The sequence below is a fragment of the Palaemon carinicauda genome, chromosome 33 (genome assembly GCF_036898095.1).
Source record: "Palaemon carinicauda isolate YSFRI2023 chromosome 33, ASM3689809v2, whole genome shotgun sequence".
In the NCBI taxonomy this organism is placed as follows: Eukaryota; Metazoa; Arthropoda; class Malacostraca; order Decapoda; family Palaemonidae; genus Palaemon; species Palaemon carinicauda.
The window spans coordinates 51960320-51979613 of NC_090757.1; the positions used below are offsets into that span (position 1 = coordinate 51960320).

Here is a 19294-nt window from a genome sequence, read left to right on the forward strand (position 1 = left end):
AGGTCAAAGGAGGGCAAGTTAATAGCTGCAGATGACTCAGCAGGTAGACCTATAGGTTCCCTCAAACTCCAATCCTAGCTCGTTAAAGGGATGGTGAGGTTGAGGACACTATTGAAAACTATCAGGTTTGAGTGGGGCTCAAACTTCAAATCAATGGAATGAAAGTCAGGGGTGTTTCCAAAAGGCTACCTGATATATATCAAATCACGCAAAATATCAATGTCAACACCAAAAGAGAAGTTAGGAAGGAAGAATGCCAACAAAGTCTTGTAGAGGGGTAGAGCCATCAGTGCACCACATGCATTGCACTATACGTATCACCTGAGTGTCTTTGAAGCATTCCTTTGACCCCAAGCTGCCTCATCTGTGAAGCTACCTACTTTCAATCCATTCCCACTTCCTCCTCCTACCTTGCTGACCAAATTTACTATCATCCCAAAAATGACTTGGATAATTTTCTGTCCATACAGGTGACAGATCATTTCATTTGCTTTTAAAGCCATCCAGATTACAGTAATCAATTTAATCATACTAAGCTGAATATCTCTAACCTTACAATATCTCTATTTCTCCAAAAATCGCCGGTAAATAAGAGGCACTTTCCTAAGAACTGTCATTTCTTAGATAAGTTTCCCTATTCTTTTTATCCTTGATATAAAATATAATACAAAACTTACTCTCTACAATTAGCATCAATGTGTTAAATTGAACATCATAAAGGAGAAAATGAAGCTGGCTGTAAAGGAAAGCTGGCTATAAAGGTATTCATAAGAAACCACTAACCTTATCAATAATGAGGTCATTAGGAGTTGAATGATCAACAAAAAAAAGGGGGTGAAAATTTAAGAATGCTTTCCATAATTACCATTAATAACTTGTGGTATAGAACATAATTGTTTTCATATGGTACTTATGGAAGTAGAGTCCTTGTCTTTTGATGACACTAATCCTAGCATGAGAAAAATGCTGACTCTAAAATGAACACATTACAGTATATTTCATTGCAGGACTGCAAAACATTGAGATTTCCTAGTTTGCCCAAAGATCAAAAAAATCATGGAGGGTTTAAAGAAACACTTATTCCTCATGGAATTCATGTAAAATGTGAACAAGATTAATACAGAGAGAATTACTTTCACATTCAACCACCTGTAAGGAACATCTGACATGAAAAGAACAACCGTCAATGATGGAGAAAATTGTACAAGTTCCTGCCCAGGACTGGCCTCTGGACCTGATCAATTCTACTGAAGGTATGTATAGTTCCCCAATACTATAAGTTGATTCTTATATAAGAGGAAACAGGCAGAGTACTGTACCCTTGAATGAGACTAGATTAAATGACTGAAGCAGATAAATATTTGGTTTTCCTTGCTTAGATGAAAGTGATTACCTAGTATGTACTTTCAAATTGACATCTTTCCAATCATTATTCTGCAATTCTAAATTCTATGCTAAAATTATATCAGTATACTGTAATGTACTAACTTTATTCAAATATTAAAGGTCAGGATGCTAGAAAACTCAAAATCAATCAATTAATCTTAACATAAGGAGGGAAGGGATATGCAACCAAACAAGTACTTGAAATAATCAAATGCAATGGGATCAGAGAATGGCACATGGATCTGGTAGGACAGAAAAGGACCCTTTCCCATTAATTTGTGATTTTGGATAAATTGCCTAGCATTGGGACCAGGTAGGTCGTTCAAAACCCGAGGTACAACTTGAAGGGGGGAGGGACCCACAGCTGCAATATGAAACTAAAAGTAAAAAGAGGTTGGATAGCAATATGGAAGAGAAGAAACAGTAATAGAGGCAAAGTACAATATTAAAAAATGAGTGCACTTAGGGGCTGAAATGAAATTTTAGTAATTCCTACAGTGACCCATATTATCATTATCATTACTTGCTAAGCTACAACCCTAGTTGGAAAAGCAGGATGCTAAAAGCCCAAGGGCTCCAACATGGAAAATAGCCATGAGGAAAAGAAATAAGGAAACATGGAATAGAGTGCCTGAGTGTACCTTCAAGCAAGAGAACTCTAACCCCAGACAGTGGAAGACCATGGTACAGAGACTAGGGCACTATCAAAGACTAGTGAACAATGGTTTGATTTTGATTGACTTCCTCCTAGAAGAGCTGCTTACCACAGCTAAAGAGTCTCTTCTACCCTTATCAAGTGGAAAGTAGCCACACGAGGTGATGGTAAGGAGGAATTGCTTGTGAGGATTTTAAAATTTGTTTGTCAAAGTACAAACTCAGCTTTGGTAATTTACCTTCCCAGGTATTAGTCATTTTCTAGTGCATGAACATGTTCTTTATGAATTTTACTTGATGTTCAGGATTAATACATATTTCACATATGAAAAAAAAAACTGGCCACAAGGAAGATATACCTCAAATTTTGTTCATACATCTGTGTCTGCATCTGGATTATTCCAGTAAATACAATTATTACTTGTTACAAAATATACATGCATATACCAAGGCACTTCCCCAATTTTGGGGGATAGCCGACATCAAACAAATGAAACAAAAAAAAAAAGGGGACCTCTCCTTTCTACGTTCCTCCCAGCCGGACAAGGGACTCAACCGAGTTCGGCTGGTACTGCTAGGGTGCCACTGCCCACTCTCCCCCGTTATCCACCTCAGATGAAGCTTCATAACGCTGAATCCCCTACTGCTGCTACCTCCGCGGTCATCCAAGGCACCGGAGGAAGCAGCAGGGCCTACCGGAACTGCGTCACAATCGCTCGCCACTCATTCCTATTTCTAGCACGCTCTCTTGCCTCTCTCACATCTATCCTCCTATCACCCAGAGCTTTCTTCACTCCATCCATCCACCCAAACCTTGGCCTTCTTCTTTTACTTCTCCCATCAACTCATGCATTCATCACCTTCTTTAGCAGACAGCCATTTTCCATTCTCTCAACATGGCCAAACCACCTCAACACATTCATATAACACCACAAATTTCAAAAATAATTTGTATTTTTCCTAACTATACAAACCTGAGACCTTTAAGATTGGTTGTTAAAATTTATTACGAGGTGTTAGTTATTACTGGAGGATGGCAGGGAAATCCTACCACATCACTAAGTAGCAACTTTGACCTTCACTTAGGAATTGCAGGGTGGATGAGGCAGGAAGTTTAATTTAAAGAACTCAGGTTTGTATACTGATAGGAAAAAACAAATTTCTTCTAAAATTGTGAACTGTTCTAACATGAATACAAATCTTTGTCCTTTAAAAGGAGACTGATCTTCAAGAGGGAATGAGTTCCTATGACAAACTGGCTGGTCTAAAAGGCCTGGATGCCATGGCACTCATACCTGGAGAGGTGCAAGAGTGTTGACTCCAAACCATGTCTTATTGACTTAATAAGATTTTCAGATGATAGGCTAGAATCAACTATACACAACGATCAAGAAGTGAGGAGGAGAGTTCAAGGGAGACTTCAAGTTTGAAATGGAAGGCCTATAAGTTGTGGTAAGACCTGGTATGCTGTATGGTTTGGAAACCGTACCTTTAACCAAGAAGCAGAGATGGAGGCTGCAGAAATGAAAATGTTGAGGTTCTCATTGGGGGTAACAAAGGAGGATAGGATCAGAAGTAAATTCATTAGAGAAACTGCACATGTCAATCAGTTTAGAAGGGAAGCAAGACTAAGGTGGTTCGGGCCTGTGAAGAGAAGGGATAAAGAGACCAAACGTTGGCAGGGAAATGCTAAGCATAAAATCACCATGTAGGAGGAGGAGAGGAAGGTCTAATAAATCTATGGATTCAATAAGAGAGGATCAGAGGGTAGTTGCCATGACAGAGGAGGATTCATTAGAAAGAAGTAAAAGGACACATGATCCACTGTAGTGACCTCGGAATGGAAAAACCTAAAAGACAAAGAAGGTTTAGGTTTCTGTTGGTAGACAGCCGAGTTTTTAGCTTTGCTGAAATCATACTCCTTTTAAACGACAAGAGTTTGTTCTTGTGTAGAAACAAGCGGTTATTAAGAAATTTTAGAAGATGCCTGATTATGATCTATTATATTAATAGGATTAGTAATGCATAACCTAAATTTACTATTGCAGTTTTATGGCTCAACCTAAATAAACAGTATCAAACTAATCTAATATGGCCAATGTAACCTACAATTATTTAAAAAATGAACTGTTTCCGAGTTTACCTGATGCCAGACACTAAATTTGCAACACATGATTATTCTAAGTTCACCATTCAGTTCAAGTAACCTCTTGTGGTAAATACACACAACATACTACAACCAACTTACCTGTATAGGAAGCAATAGGGAGGGGATTTCATAACATAAATGTTAAATATCATGAAAGCACATAACAAGCAATTACCTCATCTGCAGCTCCTCCCTTGACGTTGGATTCAACTTCTCGTTTTAATCTCTTGGCATTCTTTTCCAAATCTTTGTTAACTCTATTCCAGTCCACCTACAAAAAGAAAATGGTAAACTATCAAAATTCTCCTGTTAAACTTCTTGCTGCATTTGGAATAACTAAAGGAATTTCACAGTAGTACTTTCTATGGTGTACAGGTACTTTAGCCAATAACATATCTTATTCATGAGCTGTGAATTGTATCTTGCATGTATACTATCAAGTAAAAAAGCATGTCAATGAGGTTTATTATTACATATTTTTGACATAAGACACAAGCTATAGTATCACGATTTCCTAATAAAAATAGCAAATCTAAAGAGAAATTTTAAGTTTCTGAAAATGGACACAACTCATAGTGTGTCTTTCATGTCAAACAGTACCTATAGAGTACAGTAAAATATGGCAAATTCGAAGATAATTTGTATTTTTCCTAACCATACAAACCTTAGCTATTTACATTGGGTTTACCTTTTGGCGCAGCTGAAATGGCGAGCCATTAGAATTTAACGAGGGTGTATTTCCCCCGCGCTAGTTAGCGGGGGGGGGGGGGGGGGGTAGGGGAGTGGTAGCTAGCTACCCCTCCCCCCCCTCACACACAGATGAATGCTCACTTTCACTTAGAGGTAGGACTTGTCTTGGGGGACAGGGCTGGCGGGCAAATATGTGTAAATAGCTAAGGTTTGTATGGTTAGGAAAAATACAAATTATCTACGAATTTGTCATTTGTTCCGTAACCGAAATACAAACCACGCTATTTACATTGGGTGACTTACCCCTTAGGTAGGGTGGAAAGTCCCCAGCCATACTGGGTTTGGCTTTACCCGGGGACTCAGAATCCGAGTGAGTCGCACTCGAGAAAAGGAGTCCCTGCACCTCACAAGTTCCTTGCTCCGCAAGGAACCGTGTGGCCTACATAAGCTTGTGTGTGAAGGAAGAAGTGTGACCCGTCCTAGGCAGTTGACCTGGAGTTCCAGAAGGAACTCTGGGTTAGGACGTTCCCAATACCACCTCGTCAGGGTATGGGGGACGCGACAGTATTGACTCAATACTCAGAACACAAGGAAGCATGGTTTACCTGAAGAGGTTCGAGGTCAGCTATGCAGAGACCAGGATGCTGCTTCTCCGTAGAGGGGATGATGAAGAAAGAAATAAGGGCCAGACATACTTCTTTCGTTCATGCAGACTAAAACCTGATAACAATGCCCTCAACCTTCTGCTACCTGTCCAAAAAGGAGCCTGAGGTTAGACCAGCTGTTGTGTAGCCACCACAGAGCGATAGAAAACGTATCGAGACTCCTGTGGGTCACACCCTGCAGGAAGTGGGCTGCGAAGGTCATTAGACGCTTCCAGACTCCAGCTTGTAGCACCTGCGTCACAGAGTAGTATTACTCGAAGGCGAGGGACGTTGCGATGTACTGTATCCAACATTGTGCTGTAGGGCGACGTGACGGGGGAGGGTCTGGAGACAGGTCGAGATGAATGTCCTTGAGTACGGGCTGAAGAGGTATACTGGTGACTCTCCCCCGTGTCCTCCTTGTGCTCCCAAATCGGCTGCAACTGAGGACAAACTGCAGCTGTTCCCAAAGCTAACCTCTCGATTCCTTTACTGGCAAGAAAGAGGAGGTCTTGGGACATCAGATACAGAATGGAGACTCGAAATCTTGAAGGAATTGGACCGAAGGGCCGGGACCCCCAGATTCTAAGTCTAGCCAACAACTCAGGAGCGAACCTGAATGTTGCCTTCCCCTCTTCCTTAGAAAGGGTGGAGTCGTACAAGACCAAGAAGATTGCTTACGCACTGGCCATGGCCAGAGTGAGCAGGAAACCCAAGGCGGAATACAATCCGAGGCCTGTCGTAACGGGTCTTGAGAAGATCTCTTAAGGGACTAAAAAGTCCAAGCCATGCTCCAAGTTGGAGGTCTTCCTCCGACTAGGGCAGGGACGATCGTAGCTTCGCATGAGCGAGGAAAGATCCAGCGGGCAGGAAAAAGTTATTCCTTTAAGCCTGAAGGTCAGGGAAAGGATGAGCGACAGGCTTCATTGCCGAGAGCGGAAAGGAGTTTCCTCCCGCCGAAAGGCAATAAGACCGTTATTGCTGGAGAAGAGGCCTCAAGGGAAGAGGTATATCTCCCACGGCACCAACCACCGAAGACTTCACTTTGCCTGGAAGACCCCTGCGGATGACTATCGCAGATGACGCGACCTCCGTACCGCGACTGTAGCGGGTTGTCTCTTCTTGAGGAGGAAGAGTAGTGTCTCCAGGCATGAAGCCGAAGCGACGCCCCAGTTCGGGAGAGATGTTGCAGTGTGGTTGTTTGAGTAGTCTGCGCCGTGGGAGAAGCTCTCCCAGGAGTTCCGTCAGGGGAAGCAGAGGGTCCAGAAACCGTTCTGCGCATAGTCCCAGTGGAGCTCTCCCATTGAAAGGTTGACAGACAACCTGGTCTTGTTGAGACCCATTGTCCACACACAAAAAGGAGGGAAGACGCCAGCGTCGAAGTTGTCCCACCATCACCGGAATGCATCTTGCCAGAGTCTCGGGGTCTGAGACTGGGGGGAAGAACAGCAGAAGCTTGAGGTTCCAACCTGTGGCGATCAGGTCCCCCAGACCAGGACTTGCTGGTTACTCAAGGTCAAAGACCCCCAGGTACACTCTCTCTACGAGGCTCTGCTCGGATAGTCGGAGAGAACATTCCTCTGCCTGGAATGAGAGCGCCGATGGTGGTACTGAGAGTATCTCAATCATCCCGGTATCTCTACTGCAAGATGTGAAGGTGTGAAAATGCGTCCCCTGCTGGTTAGAACACGCCAGAATCATGAAGTCGACGCGCACGGAGCGACTCGGCAGGAGCTGTAGGATCTGTAGAGGGGCCAGACTACGGCCCCTAAGCCTGCCTGAATGATGGAGAGGTATCCTTCAGGTCTTGACCATATAGGCCTGGACCGGAACATGCCCCCCCCCCCCCCCCCCCCCCCCCTTTTCTTTGACGAGTCCGAGAACAGCATCAAGAATGGGGGGAAAGGACGAGAATATCCAGTACCATCAAGAGGTTCCATAGGTCAACACCCATTGCAGGTCTAATAGTTCTGCTGGTCCCATAGGGGCCAGGAAGTCCGGTTAAACGTTGCCTGAAACCACCGGAACTTGGACCGCCCCACATGGAACTTATCCTGAGGCGACTGTTCGGACTATAGACGGGTCAATGAGGAAAGGAGAACTAGGAAACGTTCCAAGGTAGGGCTTAAAGCTCTGCTTGACTGAGAACAGGTACTGCGACTCTCCTCAGTCTTGCCACAGTCAACTGAAAGGAAGGCTCGGAGGATGTGGCAACAGAATCTGGCGTCCCTAGGTGGTCACCCATCCAAGTACCGACCAGAACCGACGTTGCTTAACCTCGCTGGACGGACGAGAAGCGGGGTTTCCAACGTGGTAAGGCCGTTGACTCAATATCATGGCCAGATACTCCAGATGTTGAGGCAGAAGAAGAGAAGGCTCCTAGCAAAATACCATGAACCCACACTCATGGTAAGCATCCAGAAGCTTGTCCCGGCGCTGAAGAAGGTCGAACCCGAGCCTACTGGAGTTGACCAGCCCTTCAAAAAGCAAAGGAGGCGGAAGCCTGCACCTGAGCGGCCATGAGGAAAGCAGGGAGAGTTCTCTGGGGAAAAAAACCTGCTGTGCCACGGCGGGATAGCCACACTGCATCATAAGCAGGAATACTTGCAGTCTAGGCTGAATTCCACGAGCTCCCTGGAAGACGATGGAATGGAAACTGAAAGTACCCGTCCTTCCGATCCAGGGTTTAAGGAGTCCTGTCGCCTCGTTACCAGTCTGATCGATTCTGCTGTTCTACGCTGGGCGAAGTTTGTTCGACAAACTTGATCAGGGCTGAGAGGTCGACTACGGAACTCCCCTCTCAGATCCTTCCTTACAAGAAAGGATCGACTGAAGAGGCCGGGGGTGAAGCCGTCGATGATCCTATGGAGGACCTTCGCCTAAGATATGGATCATTCTGCCCAACCGGGCAACTCTTGCCGACGCTATGGCATAGAGGTTCAGAGACACTGAATTCGCTGAGAGAGACGGCAGGCGCGATATCCTTGGCTGATCACAGAGATCGTGCGGGAATGGGCATCGGGAAGCTGTCATCCGGATGAGTAACCTTAAGCATCCTCCCAGCGAGAAACCTGCAATCCTAGAGTTCGTGAACTCTGCCGTTCCTTTTAGGACTATGCCCCCCCGGGGGAGCCTCCCGTGCCATCTGTTCCTGACAGGAGGAAACTGCAATTGGACACCTTGTCTCAGTTGTTGTAGCCGATAACTTAGGCCGACGTGGTTGAAAGAAAAAGGCGCTGGAGCCCTGCAGAGTCTGGAAGAAAGCGCCTTGGAGGAGTGAAAATGGAAGTCGATTTCCTCCGCACAGCCGCTGTCTAAGTCTCTGTCCTTGGGCACAAACAAACTCTTCTCAAGGATGGAAGGGTGTCTGAGGTTGTCGACCTCCACAGATGAGACACCCGAAGGAAGCCCTCAGTCAGCGCGTCCAGATGGTACAACATCGAGCTTGTCCGCAAGTTAGATACTTAACGACGAAAGGCCAAGGTGCCTGAGCCCGAGAGGAGGAAAGTACCCATGATCTTCCTGTAGCTTCCTTGAACCAAACCTCGGGCCGTAACCGAGGAGGGAAAGGACCTGGTAAGCCCCCAGAGGAAGGGGTAAGCAGTCACCCCTTGGCCGATGGAGAAATCTCGAACGGAAAGCCCCCCGCCAAAAATCCTTCCAGGGAATGACGGGGAAGGGCTAACCCAGGTTCTGGAAAGAGGAGTGTTGCTCAGACCTCCCTGAAGTTTCTTCCTATTCTTGCAAGTGCCATGCTCTGCATTTACGGGGTGAGGCCGTGTTCTGGAAATACGCTCCAGAAGAACTCGCCAGGCTGGCCATGCTGCGAAAACCCCAATGGGAATCGTGGTCACAATCGCCCTGGAGCTCGCGCGATGGTAATTCAAGGATTTGCGCGTGGGCGAACGTGGAAGCGCCCATGCGCGGTCACGCAGGAACGCAAACGAAGGTGAGCGAAGGAGCGCAGAAGGAGCGCAGAAGGAGGGCGAGCGTGGTAAGGAGGGCGAGCGTGGTAGGAAGGGCGAGAGCTGGTGGTCGGCGAGCGATAACCCATAGATGAGCAATGGATACTGCAAGAAATAAGCCGACGTTCGTGCGAAGAAACACCGTCGGTCCGCGCGACGGAACACCGTCGGTCCGCGCGACGGAACACCGTCGGTCCGCGCGACGGAACACCGTCGGGTCCGCGCGACGGAACACCGTCGGGTCCGCGCGACGGAACACCGTCGGGTCCGCGCGACGGAACACCGTCGGGTCCGCGCGACGGAACACCGTCGGGTCCGCGCGACGGAACACCGTCGGGTCCGCGCGACGGAACACCGTCGGGTCCGCGCGACGGAACACCGTCGGGTCCGCGCGACGGAACACCGTCGGGTCCGCGCGACGGAACACCGTCGGGTCCGCGCGACGGAACACCGTCGGGTCCGCGCGACGGAACACCGTCGGGTCCGCGCGACGGAACACCGTCGGGTCCGCGCGACGGAACACCGTCGGGTCCGCGCGACGGAACACCGTCGGGTCCGCGCGACGGAACACCGTCGGGTCCGCGCGACGGAACACCGTCGGGTCCGCGCGACGGAACACCGTCGGTCCGCGCGACGGAACACCGTCGGGTCCGCGCGACGGAACACCGTCGGTCCGCGCGACGGAACACCGTCGGTCCGCGCGACGGAACACCGTCGGTCCGCGCGACGGAACACCGTCGGTCCGCGCGACGGAACACCGTCGGTCCGCGCGACGGAACACCGTCGGTCCGCGCGACGGAACACCGCCGGTCCGCGCGACGGAATACCGTTGGTTCGCGCGCGGGCGAACATTGGAGAGTATGTGCGCGGACGCGCATGAGCGTAGACGTGCAGGCGCGCAGGCGAATGATCGCGCGGGCTAGCGGTCGCGAGGGTGAGCAGGTGAATGAGCGCGAGTCCGAGGCGGCGAACGCAAGCGTTAGCGCGATGGCGAGGAAACGCGCTGCCGCGTGGGCGAGGAAGACCGCTGGCGATGTGGATCAACAGGCGATCGGTGGTGAGCTGGTGAGCGCTGACGCGCAGGTTGGCAATGGCACGTTGTGGCATGTCGACGCGTTGGCCAGCGATGGCGAGCAGCATGCGCAGGTGAGCGATCACGCGATGGCGAGCGATTGCGAGCAGCATGCGCAGGTGAGCGATCGCGCGATGGCGAGCAGCATGCATGCGCAGGTGGGCGATCGCGCGCTGGCGAGCAGCATGCGCAGGTGGGCGATCGCGCGATGGCGAGCAGCATGCATGCGCAGGTGGGCGATCGCGCGATGGCGAGCAGCATGCGCAGGTGGGCGATCGCGCGATGGCGAGCAGCATGCGCAGGTGGGCGATCGCGCGATGGCGAGCAGCATGCGCAGGTGGGCAATCGCGCGACGGCAAGCGATGGCGAGCAGCATGCGCAGGTGGGCGATCGCGCGACGGCGAGCGATGGTGAGCAGCATGCGCAGGTGGGCGATCGCGCGATGGCGAGCAGCATGCGCAGGTGGGCGATCGCGCGATGGCGAGCAGCATGCGCAGGTGGGCGATCGCGCGATGGCGAGCTAGTAGCTGGCGAACCATGTTCCTTCACAAGCGTTGGAGAACGTTGGCGCGCCGGCTGTAACACACGCGGGCGATCCGGAGATCGCCGAGAGACAGGTGATCGCTGACGTGTAGAACGCTATTGAATAGGCGATACTAAAATCGCCTGTGCGCGCTAACGAGCAGGTGATCGCTGGCGAGCTGGTGATCGCTGGCGAGCAGAAGGCAACGCGTGTAAGCCTGCGCATAGAAGAAGAGTCCTTGACCCAGACCTGAACCGAAGTTCTAGATCGCGAGGGCGAACGTGGGCGCACAGGGTGCGTAACAGGAACCAACAGGAACAGCAGGGATGATCATCATGAGAGCGCTGACGAACAGGAGAGCGCTGGCGAACAGGAGAGCGCTAGCGATCAGGAAGCGCTGATGAGCAGGAGAGCAGGAGCAGGAGAGAACACAGCAGAAGGGCACGCAGGGGAACCCTGACACGCAAGGGAAGAACCCCCGTGGGAGGCAACCCTTTGCCCCGAAGGGAACGTTGTCCGTCGGGAGACAGATGTCCATCGGAAGACTGTTGCCTGTCCGCCGGGAGACTGATGTCCGTTGGAAGACCGTTGTCCATCGGGAAGACCGTTGCCCGTCGGAAGACGAGATCAGACTGCTGTCCATCTGCACCAAGGCGGAAGATCAAGAAGAAGGAGTTGTAGGCTGCAAACGGAGATTCAAAAAGGCGCCTCTTAGCACCCTTATAGGGAGATGAGAGGCCCTTACGACGAGGCGAACGGTGGGCCTTACGGCGAAGGAGGCCAACAGCACCAGCAGAATCCTCCGAAGAGGAGTCTCTATGAGTGTACTCTCTCGCGAACGAAAGAGAAACACCTCGTAGAAGAGACTGGTCAGCCAGTGACCTAAAAGGAGCAATCCTCCGAAGAGGGGCTCCTGCAGTTGCCCAGCCCCTTGAGCGAAACTGCAAGTGTGACCGCTCAGCACCAAGAGCAGAGTCGCACGAATAAAAAGGCAAGAGAAGAACCCCCAAAAGGGGAAAAACTCAAGCCTGGACAGGAAAAACTTCCCTCGGAAGGAAAGTTACCCGCCCAAGGAGGCAAGCCTCCTGAGAGTTCTAAAATGAACTGGAGAGCTGTCCGTCGTCACGGGAGTACTTCCAGTAAAAGGAGACACGCCCCTGACGAAAATACAAGGGGGGAGGCAGCAACAGCCGAATCCCCAGGCCTCAACAAGACAGCTCACACCGTTGCCATATTACAGAAACGAACTAGATCGGTAACTGTAAAAAAATAAAACAAAAATCATTAGTACACATTCATTCCCCCGGGAAGGCTCCGAAGAGGAATCCCGAGGGAAAGGAAACAAGAATTACACAACAGGCACGTGCCCTCACAACCACTTACACTCACGGAAGGAGAGCTGTAACCAAAACAGAATTATAACAATTATAATTATGAAACTATGTAATTATGTAATTTAAAAAAGAATGAACACTAAAGAAAGAACGAAAACCCCGAAAGGAATCGTTCCACAAGCTGAAAAAATAACAACTACAATTAGATTCATAAACTAATTGAGACAAACGTACGGCGTAGCAACCCCCCCACACGGAAAGGAAGCTACAAGGGCGTAGTAACACGTAGTAAAAGGGTGAACGACCTCAAGAGAGAGAGAGAGAAAGACCGAAGTCCAACTCGATCGCAACCCATAAAATTACGCCGTGGTGGCCTAACTGCCGAGGACTCCACGAAGATATCGTGCACTACACACACAACTCTGAAAAGGAAACTTACTGATTTCTATACTCAAATATATATACAAACATGAAAACATGTTTACATATATATTGAGTAAAAGAAAAGTAAGCAATTAAGTAAAGACAAAACAAACAATGACTGCCAAGAGAGGGCCAAGACAGAGACGTCTGTCACAGTCCGAGCCAAAAGTGAAAGTGAGCATTCATCTGTGTGTGAGGGGGGGAGGGGTAGCTAGCTACCACTCCCCTAACCCCCCGCTAACTAGCGCGGGGGTAATACACCCTCGTTAAATTCTAATGGCTCGCCATTTCAGCTGCGCTAAAAGGTAAACCCAATGTAAATAGCGTGGTTTGTATTTCGGTTACGGAACAAATGTTCATTGTAGCATCCCTTAAGGGTTCCAGGTGTAACACCTTCTGTGGATTCTGCTTGCTTTTATTCACATTCAACCCACGGTTGAGATAATCTCAGATGTAACTAGTTAAATCTAAAACAGCAACCCAAAAAGACTAATTGCTTCCAAATAAGGAAAAAACTTCTCCCAATGACTGTCAACATAACATTCTGCCTGTTTCCCAACCCACCAAACCAATTAAGACTTGAGTCAAATCTGCCATCTCCCTGGGATAGAATAATTTTCATGTTTATATAACTAATGATTAAGCTGTGCTAAATTATTTTCCTCTAAGACATGTAATACATCCAATACAAACTTACTTTAAGAAAAATTTTAGTCATTAACATATTTCAATACCAACTTAATGACAACAAATCCATAACTACCCAGCATATGGAATTTTGGAGCAAGACACACATAACTTCACCAAAAAGCCTCTTTTAAATTAAAATTATTCTTTATGTAATTATCCTCAACCACACAATCACACAAATTAGGTATAATGAACTTACAGATAAAGTTAACTTAAATAGCCCTATAAACTACAGTATTTTCAATAATTTTGTTGGTTCTTTAATTTCATATAACTTTGCTTCAATCTCCACCTAATACAAAACCATCTTACCCTCTCCTAGTTTTATAGTAATGTCCCCGAAATTTCAGTTACGTGACAGAAATATATATTCATTAAAAGGTAATGGACACTGCTACTCTTAACTACTGGTTCCTTTCTATATAATGTATATGGAATGAAGGTACATTAGTTCCAACAGTATATAGCCTTCTTAAGGATGTTATATGCCATCCCACTTGTCTTTTACATTGCCTTCATATGACTATTCTAAATGAACTGTAAAAAAAATTTGAACAATACACAATGCAAAAAGGAATGTGTTCCCCAAAAAATTAATGTAAGATTACTTTACAAATTGACAATTTTAGAGGCTTCTATCAAAGAAATGAGTACAGTTACAGTACCTTTATGTATCCTTTGTGTGCTGCAAGTTGCATTACCAAGAGACTTCCTCCAACCACAGTGGCAGCCACTTTACCAACTTTCATAGACAAATATCCAACGACCCTGGTAGGCAAAAAAAAAAAATACATGGAATACAATATACTTTAAAAGTAATTATGATATTTTAATTATAAAATAAATTTTTGAATATACTTACCCGGTGAATATATAATAGCTGCTGCTCCAGCGGCTCGACAGAAAAACACACAAAAACTCGCGAGCGATCGCTATGAAGGTTGCGGGTGTGCCCACCAGCGCCAACTATCGGCCAGATACCGCATATGCATGTAAACAAGCCTCAATTCTTCTCGTCCCGCTGCGTCTCTATTGGGGAGGAAGGGAGGGCCTTTAATTTATATATTCACCGGGTAAGTATATTCAAAAATTTATTTTATAATTAAAATATCATTTTTAAATATTTAACTTAGCCGGTGAATATATAATAGCTGATTCACACCCAAGGTGGTGGGTAGAGACCAGAGATAATTAAGTTTACAGCGTATATGCTTAGAGTTTTTGACAGTTATAATATAACAAAACCCAAATATATAGGTACCTGGTAAGGAAGTTGACTTAGACGATTACTCTGCCTTGTAAGTCTGTCTTTCTCACGAAGCCCAGCGATCCTCTTAGGATGCTGAAAGACTCCCAGGAGCTGAAGTATCAAGGGCTGCAACCCATACAACAGGACCTCATCAAACCCCTAATCTGGGCGCTCTCAAGAAATGACTTTGACCACCCGCCAAATCAACCAGGATGCGAAAGGCTTCTTAGCCTTCCGTACAACCCAAAAAACAATATTAAAAACATTTCAAGAGACAGATTAAAAAGGATATTGGAATTAGGGTAATGTAGTGGTAGAACCCTCACCCACTACTGCACTCGCTGCAACGAATGGACCCAGTGTGTAGCAGTCCTCGTAATGAGTCTGGACATCTTTTAAGTAAAATGACGCGAACACTGACTTGCTTCTCCAAAAAGTCGCGTCCATAATACTTTGCAGAGATCTATTTTGCTTGAAGGCCACGGAGGTTGCTATAGCTCTTACTTCGTGCGTCTTAACCTTAAGCAAACATCGGTCTTTCTCATTCAAGTGAGAATGAGCTTCTCGTATTAAAAATCTGATAAAATATGACAAAGCATTCTTTGACATAGGCAATGATGGTTTCTTAACTGAGCACCATAATGCCTCAGATCTACCTCGTAAGGACTTAGTACGAGCTAAATAGAACTTAAGAGCTCTAACAGGACATAACACTCTTTCCAGTTCGTTGCCTACGATCTCTGATAAGCAAGGAATATCAAAAGATTTAGGCCAAGGACGAGAAGGCAGTTCATTTTTGGCCAGGAAACCAAGTTGAAGTGAACAAGTGGCTTTTTCTGTAGAAAAGCCGATGTTCTTACTGAAGGCATGAAGTTCACTGACCCTTTTAGCCGAAGCCAAGCACACTAGGAAAAGTGTCTTGAGGGTGAGATCCTTCAGGGAGGCTGAATGTAATGGCTCAAACCTGTCTGACATGAGGAACCTTAGGACCACGTCTAAGTTCCATCCAGGAGTTGCCAAACGACGTTCCTTAGAGGTCTCGAAAGACTTAAGGAGATCTTGGAGATCTTTATTGTTGGAAAGATCTAAGCCTCTATGCCGAAAGACCGAAGCCAACATGCTCCTGTAGCCCTTAATCGTGGGAGCTGAGAGGGAGCGAACATTTCTCAGATGTAAAAGAAAATCTGCGATTTGGGCTACAGAGGTACTGGACGAGGACACAGATGCTGACTTGCACCAGTCTCGAAAGACTTCCCACTTCGACTGGTATACTCTAATGGTAGAAGCTCTCCTCGCTCTTGCAATCGCACTGGCTGCCTCCTTCGAAAAGCCTCGAGCTCTTGAGAGTCTTTCGATAGTCTGAAGGCAGTCAGACGAAGAGCGGGGAGGCTTTGATGGACGTTCTTTACGTGGGGCTGACGTAATAGATCTACCCTTAGAGGAAGACTTCTTGGTAAGTCTACCAGCCATCGAAGTACCTCGGTGAACCACTCTCTCGCGGGCCAGAGGGGAGCAACCAACGTCAACCTTGTCCGTTCGTGAGAGGCGAACTTCTGCAGTACCTTGTTGACAATCTTGAATGGTGGGAATGCATATAAGTCCAGATGAGAACAATCTAGGAGAAATGCGTCTATGTGTATTGCTGCTGGGTCTGGGACTGGAGAGCAATAGATTGGAAGCCTCTTGGTCATCGAGGTGGCAAAGAGGTCTATGGTGGGTTGACCCCAAGTGGCCCAAAGACTCTTGCACACGTCCTTGTGGAGGGTCCATTCCGTGGGAATTACCTGACCCCTCCGACTGAGACAGTCTGCCAAGACGTTCAAGTCGCCCTGGATAAACCTCGTTAACAGGGAGATGTCTCGATCTCTTGACCAAATGAGCAGGTCCCTTGCGATCTCGTACAGCGTGAGGGAGTGTGTGCCTCCTTGCTTGGAGATGTACGCCAAAGCTGTGGTATTGTCGGAGTTGACCTCTACCACTTTGTTTCGAAGGAGACTTTCGAATTTCATCAAGGCCAAGTGGACTGCCAAAAGCTCCTTGCCGTTGATGTGCATGCTCCTCTGAATTGAGGTCCACAGACCTGAGTATTCCCGACCGTCCAGGGTCGCACCCCAACCCAAATCCGACGCGTCTGAGAATAATACGTGGTTTGGGTTCTGAACTGCTAGGGAAAGTCCCTCTCTCAGACTGATATTGTTGTTCCACCATTTCAGGCATGCCTTTACTGGTTCGGAGACCGGGATTGAGACCGTCTCTAACGTCTTGTCCTTGTTCCAGTGAAAGGCTAGATGGAACTGGAGAGGCCGAAGGTGTAGTCTTCCTAGCGAGACAAACTGCTCCAGGGATGATAGAGTTCCTACTAGACTCATCCAATTCCTGACTGAGCACCGTTCTCTCTTCAACATTAGTTGGACTTTGAGCAGGGCTTGATCTATTCGGGTGGCTCCCTTCTCTAGCAACAGAGACACTTCTAGGTTTAGGGCTTGTCTCTTTGACTCCTCTCGGTACCTGGGAGAGAGGTCTATGGGAGTTGTCACTAGAGGAGGTTTGCGTACAAACGGAATTTTGTACCCCTCTCTGAGCAACCGAACAGACTGTTGGTCTGCGCCCCTCTTCTCCCAGGCCTGCCAGAAGCTCTTCAATCTGGCTCCTACCGCTGTCTGAGGCTGTGGGCAGTCAGACTCTGCCACGTGAGGACTTGGCTCCTCTCTTCTTTCCTCTCTTTCCCTCGGCACGAGTACTTCCCCTGCTGGGAGCTCTGCCACGAAAGGGCGGGATAAATCTGGATGCCGGAGTCTCGATCCTGGGTCTTACAGCAAAGGATGTAGAAGGAGTCCCTTTGCGAGCAGAGGACGCCATCAAGTCATGGGTGTCCTTCTGCACAAGCGAAGAAGCTATGTCCTTAACCAATTGTTGCGGAAACAAAGACGTTGATAAGGGAGCAAAGAGCAGTTCTGATCTCTGACAGGGAGTAACTCCTGCCGAAAGAAAAGAGCAAAGGGACTCTCGCTTCTTTAAGACTCCCGACGTAAAAGAGGAGGCGAGCTCATTGGAACCATCGCGGATGGCTTTATCCATACATGACATTATAAGTAAGGAAACATCTCTATCAGCAGACGAGATTTTCCTACTTAAAGCTCCTAATGACCAGTCAAGGAAGTTGAAAACTTCAAAGGCCCTGTATACGCCTTTCAGCAGATGGTCAAGGTCCGAGGAGGACCAACTAATTTTCGAGCGTCTCATGGCTAGGCGGCGGGGAGAGTCTACGAGGCTTGAGAAGTCACCCTGGGCAGAGGCAGGGACTCCCAAGCCGAGAACTTCTCCCGTGGCATACCAGACGCTCGATCTAGACGAGAGCTTTGACGGAGGGAAGGCAAAGGCCGTCTTCCCCAAACTCCTCCTGGTATCCAACCAGTCGCCTAAAAGTCGTAAAGCTCTCTTGGAAGAGCGAGAAAGCACTAGCTTAGTAAAGGCTGGCATGTTAGCAGGTAAGCCTAGAGCAAACTCAGACGGTGGCGAACGAGGAGCAACGGTAACAAAGTGATCAGGAAAAAGCTCCTTGAAAATTAACATGACTTTCTTAAAGTCCATTGAAGGAGGAACCGTTCTAGGTTCGTCTACATCCGAAGGATGATCATCATGATGAGGGTCAGCAACGTCCTCATCTGAAGGATCTTCATCCGACAACTGCTGAGTAACAAGCAAAGGGGTTGGCAATGCTTGACACGCAGAGTCCACACGCACTGGTGCATCAGTAGCAGTCCAGGACGCTACGTCATGTAACTGCTTAACAGCCTGACTGTCAACAACAACAGGAGCGGGAGGACGCTCTACGTCAACTCGAGACTGTTTTGACTGCCTAGACTGAGCAGTCAAAACAACTCTAGACTGCGGTGTTTGACGCTCAGCGTCAAAACAAATCAACTCCGCTGGTTGGCGAACGTCCTGAACGTCAACAAGAGCATTAGGAAGTGGCTGAACGTCCATATGCGGCTGAAAGTCAACACGTGACTGCATCGAGTAAGGCTCTACAAAGCGTGACTGACGTGACTTAGTAACGCCAACGTCAACAGGACGAGCAAAGGCTCGTTTTGGCGGCTGAAGGCCAGGATCTCGATTAGCTAATCGGCGAGGATCATCGTGAACCTTTTCAGCAGAATAGTCTTCCATAAGGGAGGCGAGCTTGATCTGCATGTCTTGCAGTACAACCCATTTAGGATCAACGGGAATGGGTGCGGTAAAAGACGGGGTTAACGTCTGAGACTGCACAACCTTGCCTACACCAAGACTCTCTGAGCCTGTGTAACGTTGCTGCTTAGGCGGCGAGCAGTCTTACGATGACTGCAAAGGGTCAGAGCTGTCCCAATGGCTACAACCAGGACGCTGGACCTGTCCTGAAGGGACCGACTTTCGCTTTAAGGGCCTTGAAACCTTGCTCCACGGTTTCTTATGCGAAAAGCCTTCGGATGACGAGGAGAAAATGGTCTCTCTCGTCTTATGGTAGGGGCGGTCTTG

General features: G+C 47.9%; 1 protein-coding gene and 1 pseudogene across 1 annotated transcript in view; both read right to left on the bottom strand.

Moving 5' to 3' along the window:
* The window catches only part of LOC137625951 (FUN14 domain-containing protein 2), a 70649-nt gene that overhangs the window by 6292 nt on the left and 45063 nt on the right, over nucleotides 1–19294 (bottom strand). The window contains 2 exon segments of the mRNA XM_068357011.1: nucleotides 4365–4460; nucleotides 14196–14298. Of these exon segments, the coding sequence (XP_068213112.1) occupies nucleotides 4365–4460; nucleotides 14196–14298 (199 nt within the window).
* On the bottom strand, nucleotides 7732–7850 carry LOC137626367 (5S ribosomal RNA; annotated as a pseudogene).